Source organism: Bacillus rossius, chromosome 18 (assembly GCF_032445375.1).
Source record: "Bacillus rossius redtenbacheri isolate Brsri chromosome 18, Brsri_v3, whole genome shotgun sequence".
NCBI lineage: Eukaryota > Metazoa > Arthropoda > Insecta > Phasmatodea > Bacillidae > Bacillus > Bacillus rossius.
The window spans coordinates 30,351,262-30,365,157 of NC_086345.1; the positions used below are offsets into that span (position 1 = coordinate 30,351,262).

At 36.0% G+C, this 13,896-nt stretch overlaps 1 protein-coding gene across 1 annotated transcript; it reads left to right on the forward strand.

Annotated features, from left to right (window-relative positions):
• The first annotated feature begins 1,069 nt into the window (after positions 1-1,069).
• On the forward strand, positions 1,070-6,116 carry LOC134541041 (uncharacterized). Its single transcript, XM_063384179.1, has 2 exons — positions 1,070-1,151; positions 3,739-6,116. The coding sequence occupies exons 1-2, from the start codon at positions 1,081-1,083 to the stop codon at positions 5,999-6,001; spliced, it is 2,334 nt and encodes a 777-aa protein (XP_063240249.1). The 5' UTR covers positions 1,070-1,080; the 3' UTR covers positions 6,002-6,116.
• The last annotated feature ends 7,780 nt before the right edge of the window (positions 6,117-13,896 follow it).

The following is a 13,896-nucleotide window of genomic DNA, read 5'->3' on the forward strand; positions in this document are numbered from 1 at the left end:
TATTTCCGAAGGTACAACTACTGTTTGCAAAAATAATGAAAAAAAATTAAGTACTATTAAAGAGCATCTACAGGTTTAAAATTTGCCAAATGTAATACTATATGAATTCTGAGCAACATATTAAGTTATTGACAACATCTTTTATAGTTACGTAAAATTCAGTAACATGCTAAAGGTGGTTCAGAATAGAATTCAAAATTCCAAAGACAGTTTAAGCATTTTTAAATACAAATGCGTAATTAATCACATAAAAAACATGTTAGACATTTTACCGTGCCACCTATTGGTCGAAACTTATGCTATAATGTGTAGTAAATAAATCAAAATTTCCGCAAAAATTGCTATAAGTGCACCCAGAAAAAACCTTAAACAATTCGAGAGTAAAATCAACAAACAAAAACCACTTAACTCAGAAATATTTTAAAAAATATTACAGATGAAAATAGACAACAGAGAGATTAATGATTAATGGACTAAATCTAGGCAAACAGCAGATGAATCACAAAAAAAAGAAGGGGGGGGGGGGGGGACAGGCTATTTTTAATTAAATAGTTTCCTTTAAATAAATTTTTAATAAATCTTAAACTAGCAAACTTAAAGAATATTAAAGCAAAGGCAAATTAAAATTCTTTAACTACTCTAATGAATTATATTATTTCACTTAGGCTTGCAACATTAGCGAGAAAAAAGAAGAAGCTGGGGTTGACACAGAACCCTCTGCCTGCTGGTGATGGTCCTGCAACACCAACCTTGCCAGAGAGCCCAGGCGGTGAAAGTTCGGTCCCCACAGTGCCAGATGTAACCACCATGGCGTCTTCAGTGGCGGCGTGTACATCACGCAACACTGATGACAGTACACATACTCTGTCCGATGACTATCAAGGGTAAGCTTTACACTTACATATCTTGTTTGTGATATGACAGGTAAATTTAGAATTCATGTGATAATACTCATATGAATAAAAATTATTGTATGGGCTATGTTTCTTAAAAGGGAATAACTCTTCTAGGAATGATGACCTTCCTCCGCTGATAGTGGTTTACGAGCCTCCATTGCCACAGATAGATCCGGGACTCAGTATGTTAGAGGGTCGAATGATGGTTGACGTTCGTCACTTCATGGTGCAATGCCGTCTTCTGGAGAGACACAGGTAAAAATTGTTTTATGTAAAATTGAGTTATTTAGATTTTTTTCCACTACTGTTTACCGCCTTCTGAACGTTTAACCGGCTGGAAGGTTGAAAATTCTTCTACAAACTTATTGACTTCATTAGTTAGTAAGTAAATAGGATAGATATGTAACAATACCGATTTAAATTAATAAATGTTGAAAATAAAAGGAAAATATATTTGAGCCATATTGACGAGGAGAGATAAATAGCCAATGTAATCACAGCTAACGCATATATCGAGTGAACTGTGGTGGAGCTACTTACTAACGTAGTAAGCCTTTATTCGATAAGAGGTTAAACACTATAGTGGAAAAAAAATTGCACACCATATAAAATTTTCATCGGGGAAAGATGGACTTTTGCCCCAACAAACAAAAAAAATAATTACTATGCTAAAAAATTACAGGGTTCCATTTTTATCGTATAGTTTTACACTAAGCAATGCAAAGTTGAATTGCAGTACGAACAATATTATGTTTTTCTTTTAATTTCATACTTTTGGCAGCCGCGCAAAGGAACCCCCTTGCGCGCCGAGCGGACCAGCCGCCTACGGCCACTTCCTCCCGTAATTATTTAGTTATGTATATAACGATACAAAAATAAGGGCCAATCTCTCGATGCTGTCGTTCAACAATGGATTTTTCACTACCCAAGCATTTATTGTATCACTAACCCCTAGCAGTTACACATTTTCGTTAGTTATACAAGTTCGTTAGAAACACAATTACAAGGCAGTGGCGATTCTTTTTTTTTTTTTTTTTTGCTTTTGGGGTCTGTAAAATTTTGTTTGTAAACAAATATTGGCCAGAAAGAATTATATATTTTTCAATTTAACTTCCGCTACATTATTTGCAACTATAAATGATCATAGAAACATAAGTTCCACGTGCGCGCACACACAACAAGTGAAATGAGGAGTTTTAGCAAATAAACATTGAGGTAATTTTCCAAAATACAATTTTAAAGACCTTTATACTGTGTTCTTACATTTGCAGTTAGATTTATTTAAATTCTTTGGCAAATGTTACAATTTAAAAACTTTGTTTAAGTATGTCCAGTTATTTTTTTAGGTAATTTTATTTGTTACAAGAAACCGAAGACCTTGCTGAAGTAAAATTATTATGTATAGAAATTGTGTTTAAATGGGTGTGTAATACTAAGATGAAATTGATACAGAATTATATGAAATAAAATTCTATTGTTTTACCAGCTTTTGAGCTTTCTGGCTGACGTGAAATTGTTATAATTAAACTTAGGGCCTAAATTTAGAATTGCTCGAATATGCAAAAAGTAATTCACTCGCTCACACAATGGCCTATACAAATTCCAACCCACTGTCAAAAGGGCTGGAAACTTTAAATTTGGGTCGCAGCCTCAATGATGAAAGTGGGAAAAGTACCAATTTTTATTTTCTAATTACTAAAAAAATAAAATTAAAAAGTAGGCACGCACCTTTAAAATCGGTGTATACCTTCTTTCGGAAGAACGTTGTTGCAGAAATTTTTTAAGAAACATAGTAAAAGGAACAAGATAAATATATTTTTTAATAATTTAAAAACGTAATATTCTAATTGTGCATATTCTTGTTACTTATAAGAAGATAGCATCATAACATTTGCACGCTTGGCTTACGACAGTTGGACGTGCCAACGTGTCTGCCGATATGGCGATAGTACCTATCTGTTCTACGAGTAAGTAACATTTTAATACCTCAACGTAAATATCCAATTTATTTTTTATTAATTTTTTATTATTAATTTTTTGGAGGTGAAGACGATGACGATCGAAATAGTGTTTTACTATACCATGATGTGTAAGAGGGCAAATGCGCGAATAAATGTGGCCATGGCCATATGGCTTCTTGCAGCACAGTGAAATGCAAATGAAAATTGTATCCTTTTCTTGAACAACATTTCAGACTTACATTAAAATAGCATAATTTTTAAGCATGTAAAATGTATATCTGTTCGAGCCATGTCACAATTATTTTTTTATTTAATTGTGACATGCACATCAACAGTTTGGGAAAACTGTAGTGGTGTGCATGTTATTATATTGATAAGTACAAAGATAAAGAAGCTTCTGTTCATATTCAAAAATTAGCGAACCTACTGGCATGTAAGTTTATCTCTTTCATTTTATTCTGTTCACATGTCACTCGACAGAGCTCAGGAGCTGCTAAGATTATTGTGTATGGTGAAACGAGGTAACACCCGTACTGATAACTTGACCACCTTACCTCAGTGCACTTCAACGTACATTTACGTATATATAGAATAATCTTTTATCACAAAGAGTCGGGCAGATCTTTCAGGATTCACTGCAAGCTATTTATGTTCGATTTTAACGACAGTAGTTTGGATGTATGCAATATTATGCTGTTAGAGCAGTTGTATGAAATTAATAAAATCACAACCTAACAGCTTGAGTACCAATGTATAGCAATAGTTATAGCTAAATTGCCGATGCTAGTAAAAAATTGTCTTGTTTATTGTGTGAAAGCCAAACGGGTAACAAATGTTTTTGGGAGATGTTACCAGAAATTATTATTATGTTGGTTTTACAGGTGTCCCATTTCATCTTCAGGAACATATTTTCTGGAAAGTGTCAACAGGTACGGTCTGCTGACAAATTTTAAATTTAAGTGCACTCACTGCAATCAAGAGCAGCAGTTCAAATCTGAGCCTGTGGAATGCCTTCCAGTGGGAAGAAAAAGAAAATGCAAAATCGATACCAACTTAGATATCAACGATAAGATTGTTTGGGGCGCAATTTCGGTTGGTCTAGGCTACGGACCATTGTATGAACTATTGTCACTAATTGATATGCATCCTATGAGCCCGGGTTGCTTTTCTTATCACGAGAACAGAATCGGAGAGCACTGGAAGGCAATGTTGCAGAAGGAAATGGAAGATGCTGCACTGGAAGAGTTCTCTATGGCGAAAGATGATGGACGCATCTGTATGGTTGGAAATGAGGAATATGCTTGGACCATAGGAATTTTGGATGGAGGTTGGAGCCAAAGATCCTATGGTCATAGGTATTCTGCTAAGTCTGGATGTGCTATAATAATTGGCTTCTACACTAAGAAATTGTTATTCCTTGGTGTGAGAAACAAATATTGTACCGCATGCATTCGGAGCGAACGGATGGAAAAGGAACCCACGCCTCACCTGTGTTTCCGGAACTGGACTGATTCTTCCACTGCAATGGAGGCAGACATTATAGTGGAAGGTTTCCGGTTCTGTGAAGCCAAGTACAAACTTCAATTTAAGAAGTTTGTTGGTGATGGGGATTCAAGTGTGCATGCAGCCATAGTTGCAAATGTTTCGTACGGAAGAGATGTTGAAAAGATTGAATGTGCTAACCATGTCGTGAAGAATCTCAAAAAGAATCTTTATGCCATAGCCAAGGGCATCCATATGCGGCATCTCAGCCAGTCGAAAATCAAAGCCCTCTGTCGCTGTGCAAGAGGTTGTATCAGCAACTGTGGGGGTGATGCTATGCTACTTCAATCAACACTTCTAAATGTGCCCAACCATGTGTTTGGAGACCATAAGTTATGCAATTTAGATGTGTGTGAGAGAGCTGGTAAAACAGCAAATCCCTGCAGTTATGACGCATTGCCTCGTGAATTGATTGTGGGAATCAAACAAGCTTTTGACCGAGTGAGAGCAAAGTCACAAGCACTTGTAATGGATCTCACAACCAACCAAGCAGAAATGTACATGTCATTAGTTGCAAGGATGGCTGGCGGTAAGCAGATAAACCGTTCACAGCAGGGGTCTTACAGCCGTAGGGCTACTGCTGCTGGTTTGTCTTTCCAACTTCGCTACAAATGGCATGGACAAACTATGAAGGCGATCACAGGTCACAGCCCTGGAGTGACTGTGAAGCGATTAATGGCAAAAAGACAGAAACAGCAGGCGAACTGTAGGCGAAGGTTGGATATGAATCCGCATGTACCACGGAAATCGGAATCATTTAAACCACAGGGTGATAAGAGCTATGGTCCTCATGCAACTCAGCCTCCAGCTTCTGGTCTTGAACTAGAAATTCTGACTGAGTCTGTGATGAGAAGCATAGAGCTTACAGTGCAAGAAAGGAATGATCTGGAGGTGCAGACACGAGATCAAGGAAGCAGTCAGTTGTGGATGAAGGAGCGGAGAAAACGAGTCACTGCTTCCTTTTTCGGACGTGTCTGTAAAATGAGGGAAAATACTTCGTGTAAAGTGACAGTGGAAGCGATTGTGTACAGTCGTGTATTGGAGAATGCTGCCACAATACATGGTCTAGCAAACGAGCGCATAGCTGTCGCTTTATACGAAGAACAAACAGGCCATACTGTTAAACAATGTGGTCTCTTCGTTGACCTTCAGCATTGCTTTCTTGCAGCTTCTCCTGATGGTTCAGTTGATGAAGATGGTTTGGTGGAGGTGAAATGTCCATACTCTGCAAGGGAACTTAACCCTTTAGATGCAGCAATGCAGCTGAAAACGTTCTTTTGCAGAGTTGTCGACGGCGAGCTTTGCTTGAATCGCTCTCACAATTACTACTATCAAGTGCAAGGGCAATTACACATCACACGAAGAAAGTGGTGTGATTTTGTCGTTTGGACAACGAAAGGCATTTCAATAGAAAGAATTGTGAGAGATGATTGTTTCTGGCTTGAGAAAATGGAGTCAAAATTGTTGCGATTTTTTAACAACTGCTTGTTGCCAGAGCTTGCTGATCCATGTCGTCCCAGGGGACAACCGATTCGTGAGCCAGAATATATTATACAGGCACAAGAAAGTCGTTCAAAGAAACGCAAAATTTCAGATGTGTGAATTTTGAGAGACAGAAATTGTGTGGCTGACGAGAACTCTTTTTTTTAATTTGATACAGTGATGCTTTATATCTGATAAAAAAATTCTAATTATTGTTTACTTCTCATGCTTGTACAAATTTAACAGTACTGTAAATGTATTTGATGACATAAGCAATAGTAAGTTATTAGCTGATATTGAATACAAACATTTTTTTTTCATGACTACAAAAAATAAGGTTCTCTGGTTGGCGAGTGATTATATTATACTAATGTCAAAAAGATGTTATCGGGAAAAAATAAATGAAGTTATTTTATACCACTGATTCACTACCCATAAAATCAAACTGTAACGTCTTTGCAACTAGTATCTCATACAAGAAATATATAACATATTCGTGCTTCATTTTGTATAAAAATAAAACACATATATAATATCGGGAGACAGCCTTGAAAATCGTGCATATCACCAACATGGCCAATCAGACTCACAGTCATGTTTACGATAGCAAGACAGCTAGCAAACCAGTTCAGTTTATATGCAGCTTAACTGAAAAATTTATTCAATATTTTCGGGGTGGTTTTACGCTCAAAATTAATACAAAACCAAATCAGCAATCCTTGTATTATCATTTATAATACTACAAAATATCTTCCATTTCCTTCGAATTGTATTGAGCACTAAAATATTGATTTACTTTTGGCCCAGATTTTATTCGACGATACTCTGTAGAGTTTAGCTTGTTTGCATTCTTTATTTATTAGGTCTAAATCATGGCCAAATTTATTGAAGTGTAACACAAATTATATATTTGTGTGTGCCTGGTTAGGAATTTGTATGATGTACTTACTAGAAAAACTATGTCATATCAGTGTAATAGTTGTACCCTTACAAGCGTTGAATATTTATGAAACATTTTATTTCTTTTGTTTTTAAAGCCGCAGACTTGTATTTTATTTATTGCATTTAGACAACAACATGCGTCCGTGTTTTCTACATTGCACGCTCTGTAATATTTTGAATGTTATAGTAATTTTTGCTTTTTAAAATCTGTGATTTATGTGCAGTAGAATGATTTGTAATTTATGATTATTTCTTTTCATATTTTTAATGAGCCATTTGCTAATATTATATACACTTCTCCATTTATTATAATAAACACATATTCCATTATTGGAATTATTTCAGAATGGGAATCACAAGACTACAAAAACTATTCTCCTGCATAAGAAAGGTGATAATACCAGTAAAGAAAATTATCGTCCGAGAGCAATTACGTCTTATATTTAGGGACACCTGTATTTCGCTAATACATTTCGTGTCAAGGTATTTAACAAAACACTGTAGATTTTTCTTGTAATTATTGGCTGTGGTCGGTGAAGGCTGTTTTCCCGCACTTGACGGGGCCAATGAGGACGTAGTTACCGTACTGCTGCACGCCCGCAATTCGCCAAACCTCTAAGAAAAAAAAGCTACAGTAATGTGTGAAATAGCCTGACACGAGATGTATTCACGAAATACAGGTGTCCTTAATTATATCGAAAAATATTTGAACATTGTATGATAATTTTAAGTATGAAAAGTACAAAATACTTTCAAATTTAATACATGGTTTTACATCAACTCTAAGCACTAAAACCCATACTGCTTATTATCTACAAAATAAATCTATACACGGCAACTGATTATGAATCAGTTGAGTTTTTTTTATAAAGCATCTAAGGCCTTGATTGTATAAATATATTGTTGGATAAATTAACTAAACTAGGAATACTATAAAATGCACAAAAATAGAAGAGTTTGATCTCAATGACATAAAGCATAATTTATCTATTTAGCACAGCCTGTATAATTGCTTCCCCATTGTCAAGACTAAAATTTAAAAAACTGCGAAAGAAGCAGTATAAAATATCTATCTCATTATCTTTGCGGGTGACTCAAATATCATACAAACAAAACGAAACGCAAGAAAGCATATTTTAAACACTGTAAATAACTTAGATTTTAAATAAAAGGATAATAATCAGTCTGTAAAATTTAGTTTTAACGATGAGTTGTAAACAGAACATCAAACATATATCATAGGTGTTACTGCGAACAGAGAACTCTCACAAACAATACAATTCCTTTCTGCGCAACCTACAAGCTCCGGTACCTTCTGTAAAAAAAATATATAAATGTAAAACTTTTCCGGAAGTCGTACCATGGTAATGACTAAAATATGTAGCCTTACTTCTAAATCTAATTATCTAGAGAACAAATTGTATTACATTATTTTCATGATTTAAACGGTAGCAAAATTAACACCTACATACGAACAGAAGTTTGCTCTTTTATTCATTTTTTTAGTTACGTGATAATTTTTTTGAGTTATAAAGAAATCCAACTTAAACAGTAAAAAAGAAAGGCTTTTAATGAAAAAACCTACTCAGTCATTATAGATAACTGTTCAAACCATTTAAGATTCATCCTGTTACATAAATTTTTATATTCATATACATCTAATGTATACACATATCAGAAAAAAGGCAATAAATTCATATTAACTTCATTATCAAACTATAATAAAACACAAAATACACTTGCAGAGAACCACCAAATATATTGCGTGTTTCTGCAATGAGTTAAACTTTAAAATTGACTTTATTATTTCAAAAAAATAATTTAAAACTCCAAGCAAATGTAAGAACACGTCTTCTAGATATAATGTAAGATTATAATGCCGTGTCCGAATTCGCCTGAAGAATATACTTGTAGATACTTTGGAAGTGACTTTGCAAGACTGTCAGAAATGGACGTGAAGTATGTATGCTATGCAATACGCAAGTAAATGAGTCTGTGTAATTCTCGCGTACTTGAAGTTGAAAATACTTCTTCATTTGAAATATTTTTGGTCATATTTTATATATCATTTAAATAATTTAAGAGGACGTAAAATAAATATAATTTATTTTGTATTTTACTGGTATCTATAAATAAATTGACAAAATTAATTTATGTATATGGATGTTTAAAACGAAGTTTCAACAAACACATGTACATATTTAGCCTACAGATCGTTACTACAAAACAAAAGTACAATAATAATGTATGTTGCCGTAAATTCACGTGACAGCGATGAAGTGTTAAAAAAAAAAAGGACTAATTTCACATGCGTTTAAAAATAAAATCTAAACATCCTTTTCGGCTGGCTAAACATTGAACTTATCCGGATTCGTTAAAGGCAAGTGAAGTACGTAAGGTTGCAAACATGTAACTGCATTACTTTCTGATTAATTTTAATAAAATTGTGCATATATCCAAAAAATGTTCAGTTAAAATTAGTATTGTATTGTATTTTATTTTATTGTATTGGTGTTTGTATCTGGGTATATTTTTATTGTGTGTTTAAGATTTATTGACTTTTGTGCCTCATGTACTTTTGGTGAAAAATGAAAATGTAATTATGTATTATTATCAGGGCCCAAAGCAAAACTATTTGTTCGTTGGCCGAAAATGAAATGTAGTTATACTTGTATATCTAAGAAAAATATTTGTATTTTGTATGAATGTAAGTATTTTATTATGTAAATTTTTATTACTTACAAATATTTCGTACTCATAATATCTAGTTTCCATTTGTCTTAAGACATAATAAAATGATATACTAAGCAAAAAATGTTTATTGGTTCGCAATTTTTCATTGTTACAATATTTTAAAATGAAAAATTTGCTATTCAGCAATATCAACTTCTAAAACGTGAGTAAAAATTATCATTAAATTATATCAATGGAATATTTATTGCATTAGTATTCCTTGCTCCTAATCACTTACTCTGGTTGATTACCTTCCTTATAACCTCAGTGATCTCGTAATTTATGTACACCTTTTTCCCACTAAGACGATTCAGGTGCAGATTCTGGAGCAGTGTTTTTTTTTATGTACGGATGTGCCAATAAATCCATCAGTTTGGTGGTGGTGTTGGGGGGGGGGGGATAATACTACTCTTAAAATATCACTTTATCTGTATGCACGATAAAATATCCTTGGTTAGCTCCCTCCGAAATATTCTTATACAACCTATGACGTGTAGCCTACTCCTTAGATATTTTAAAACACGTTTGATTGCGTAGAGAAGGCGATTCTTCGAGTATGTGGCCCTTTCATAATTAAATTATTATTATTATTATTAGTTACAACTGATGTTTATTTCGAGCCTCTTTGACATCCAGTTCATACATAAAAAACGAACTACCAGTGATGCTTGACGTCACCAGTAGGGATAGCGTGAAGGAGCTCCTCATTTCGCCAGACGCGACTGGCATACACAAGTATTTATATTGCAATAATAAATTACTAAATGATAGTTTAATTTTCGAAAATATGATTATATTTTTTACAAGAAGTACGAATGCCAGGACATTAACTAATAACGTTTTTAAACATCACATATAAAAAAAAAGTGTAATCAAAAGCCACAGGTCAGCTAAAAAAGCAAACAAAAACTTTTTTCTAGCTCTAGCCTCATGTATACATACATAAAAACATAATACATTTAAAACACTAAAATTAATGCAATAACCTGCAATATTTTGAAGACAGATATTCAGCTACAAAAAATTATCCGATAGTATAAAAAGTTCGCCTGTATATATATATATATATATATATATATATATATATATATATATATATAGTTGCACAGAAAAATACAGTTCTAATCAGATATCAATATAGCAAATAATACCGTTTTGCAACATAAAGTCATGCTATTAGATGGTCAACGTTCAACTGTTTGTATAATACACATACGCACACACCTGTGACAAAATGTGGAAAAAAAAAATAATTTTGTAGAAGCGCAAAACCTTTGTAGTACTCAGTTAAAAATTATTTTTTTTTTTTACAGGGGCAGGAAAACTACATTACTGGCCAGTTTATTTGAATGTAGTGGTTAGCTGTGAACGAGCGTTCTTGCAAAAGAGACCAAATCTGACAGTTTTGGCCACATAATCACCGCAGTAAAACATACAATTTGTATATCGTATATGTGTAGTGCACCAAATTAATATTTATTATAATTACCTTGGGTTGCACTCGGTTACGTACAGGTTTCTAACTGAAATGTACCAAAAATAGTAATATTTATTCCCTTGCGCTTTGTTGAGGATCGAGTAGTCTTGAGTGGGTGTGGTGGAAAGGGACAGAATGGCAAAGGGATTGGAAATCTAAATGCTCGCCGAGGCAGAGTACACTCTTCCCCCACCCCCCTCTTCCAGACCTGTCGTAAACATGACACCCCGCTGGGAGATAAGAATTCTGAGAACAGCGTCCTCTTTCCCCCCCCCCTCCCCCCCCCTCCCAATCCTTTTTCAGCGCGTCGCTACATCGTTCAGCCGTACTACTAGTGCGCTCTGTTGAGGACAAAGATAACTACGCGTGTCTTTGCCAGCTCGCGAGAAACTCAGGATCTTAGCCTTAAAATAAACAGAGAGATATAAATATATATAAATGAACCAGAGGTTGGCCGAAGGTGAATATTCGGGCGTGTTCGGGCAGGGACAGAACTCAGGCTTCCCGGTTTGTTCTTGAGGAGCTGCTGGCTGCAGCCACTCACCGCCAGGGGCGCTAGCGTCTCACCCCGTCCCGACCCCGCGTCACGGCGCTATTCGACCCCGCACGACCGAGCCAGAGTCTGTGCCCCACTTGACATGTCACGGTCTGGAGTTACGTCACGGCATCAATCGCTGCCATGACTGGCCAATCCCCCATGGCTTCCGCCTGAGACGCACCTACCTCCGCCAATACACCCAGAATAAATTGAGTGGATGAAAAAAAAATTATACTCTCTGCTTCTATTTTCTCCGAACGTTTCCATATTTTCCCGCAACGCTGGTGTGTTTGCGCTCTGGTGACGTCATCGTCCCACCGGCTGTGAAGTAGTTTCACTTGATAAAAAAAAAACTGCAAGGTGAGTGGTTGCCGTCCAAACAAGAGTAACTGCTGCGCGCAGCACGTGGTGTTAGTGTTGTAGTTGCCGCGGCAGCAGACACGGGGCGTGGGCAGTGTTTACCGGCGAGTGCAGGCAGGTGCAGGCGGGGGCGCGCCCCGAACAAGGCTCGCGACACGGGACACGCCGTGCAACGCCCCGGACACTGCACTAGGGACAATACGGGGAACAGTCAAGTGATTGCAACAAACCTGGCGGCGTGGGGTGAACCCACGTCTTAAAGGCGCCCGCCTCGTCAGGGGTGTATCTGTGTCAGCGAGGCGGGACTGGCTGGTGCTTCTAGCGCGATGACTCTCTCTCTCTTTTTTTTTTTTTTTTTTTTCATTATGTGGCCTACATCTTTCGCCAACGGCCAAAGGGTCATTATATTCAGTGTGAATCTCAATTTCAACTCTTTATCAAATATCAGAATATATATATGGTACACCCATGCCTTACCCGGGACTCGAACCCAGGACCCCTCGCACCGTAAGCCGGTGTGCATCCGACTACGCCACAGAGGTCGGCGGTGTCTCCTCTGGACTGGCGCGCAGTCTTCTCCCAGTGCACATGAGCGGTGACCGTAACACTACACGGCGGAGAAGTGAAGATAAATGTGTAATGCAAGTCCCTTGAGTGCTTTCAAGAATCTCTACCGGCTGTTTTATGCCTAAAAATTACTCTGAAAACATGTGTTTTAGCCATTTTAACTGTTCTAAAAATACAATTTAAAAACCTAATCCGAAATCAAAAGTACTTTTCGGCCCTCAGCGAACTCTTAAATGCTTTTCGTAAGTTTCCCATACTGTCGTGTTACGGTATTTCACTTCGCCATCACCATATTGTCACGCCCCGAACATAGCGGAAGTGGCGCTTAATAACATCTGATGAATTACTATCTCTGTCGTTAAACAAAACCTCTTCCTTAATATACAGTCATTTGAAAACTGTTTAAACACCACACTTCTGTCAATGTCTTGTGCGGACCATGAGCTTTTTTTATTTATTTTTTATTATAATAAAAGGCTTTACGCGGTGACCGCGTGATCATGCAGACGTGGAGGAGTCTTACGTCACATTGTAGAGCAACAACTTGTTCACTCCAGGCTACAAGCTACTGTTCTCAACACAGCCAAACCACTTACGGTATAGGGATAGGAACAAAAAAAAATGCCGTCTTGGTTTCGATAGTTTATAGGACATTAAAACTTTACTGTCCTTGGGTTTTCAAAATCGGACTTCGCTAACGCATAGCACATAGTTTGATGCAATGGCAGCTACATGGAAGAGTTCTGGGCCGTTAAAGAATTTTTCAAGTATAGGAAGGTTGTTCTTATAGAACTTGTTGCAGTGTTATTTTCTAAGTAATACTTCTTTGGGCACGTTATGAAAAAAAATTATGAGAGTGAATTTTTATACGATGCGCGCGCGTCATGCAACGAAATTTTCACAGGAAGATGGCGGATCCGTGTGAAACAACACAAACCCGTATATAGTTACTTTCGTAAACATTAGGGCCCATACCAAACAAAATGGTGTGGCAAATGAAACTTATTGTTAGTGAAACTACAGTGGAATATATTTGGTGAACAAAAAATAGTAACAATTATAACACATACTCTCAATTAAATATATATTTTTTCCTAACCTAACTTACACTAAGTGTATTTGTTTAGGATGGGTTTGGGTTGCAATTAAAATTAACACATTAAAATAAACATTCAGCAGTTTTCATTATGAATTTAAAAAATGTCTAGATTAATTTTACTAAATTACTGATTATTTATTTACACATGTTCATATTAATATTGAATGTATACCAAGTATTTCTTCAAATAAATTTCAAAACAGTTCAGTGTCTTAAGTCAAAAAAAGAATTATAACTTCTAACACGTGTACAAAAATACACACCTTTAAAGAAATTTTTTTTTGTAAGCTGTTTATGTT

What these genes read in the sequence shown, in the direction of transcription:
- LOC134541041 (XM_063384179.1), top strand. Translation starts at nt 1,081, where the DNA reads ATGTTAGAGGGTCGAATGATGGTTGACGTTCGTCACTTCATGGTGCAA. An exon ending in CGTCTTCTGGAGAGACACAG is followed by an intron (nt 1,152 to 3,738) that starts GTAAAAATTGTT and finishes TTGGTTTTACAG; the next exon opens with GTGTCCCATTTCATCTTCAG.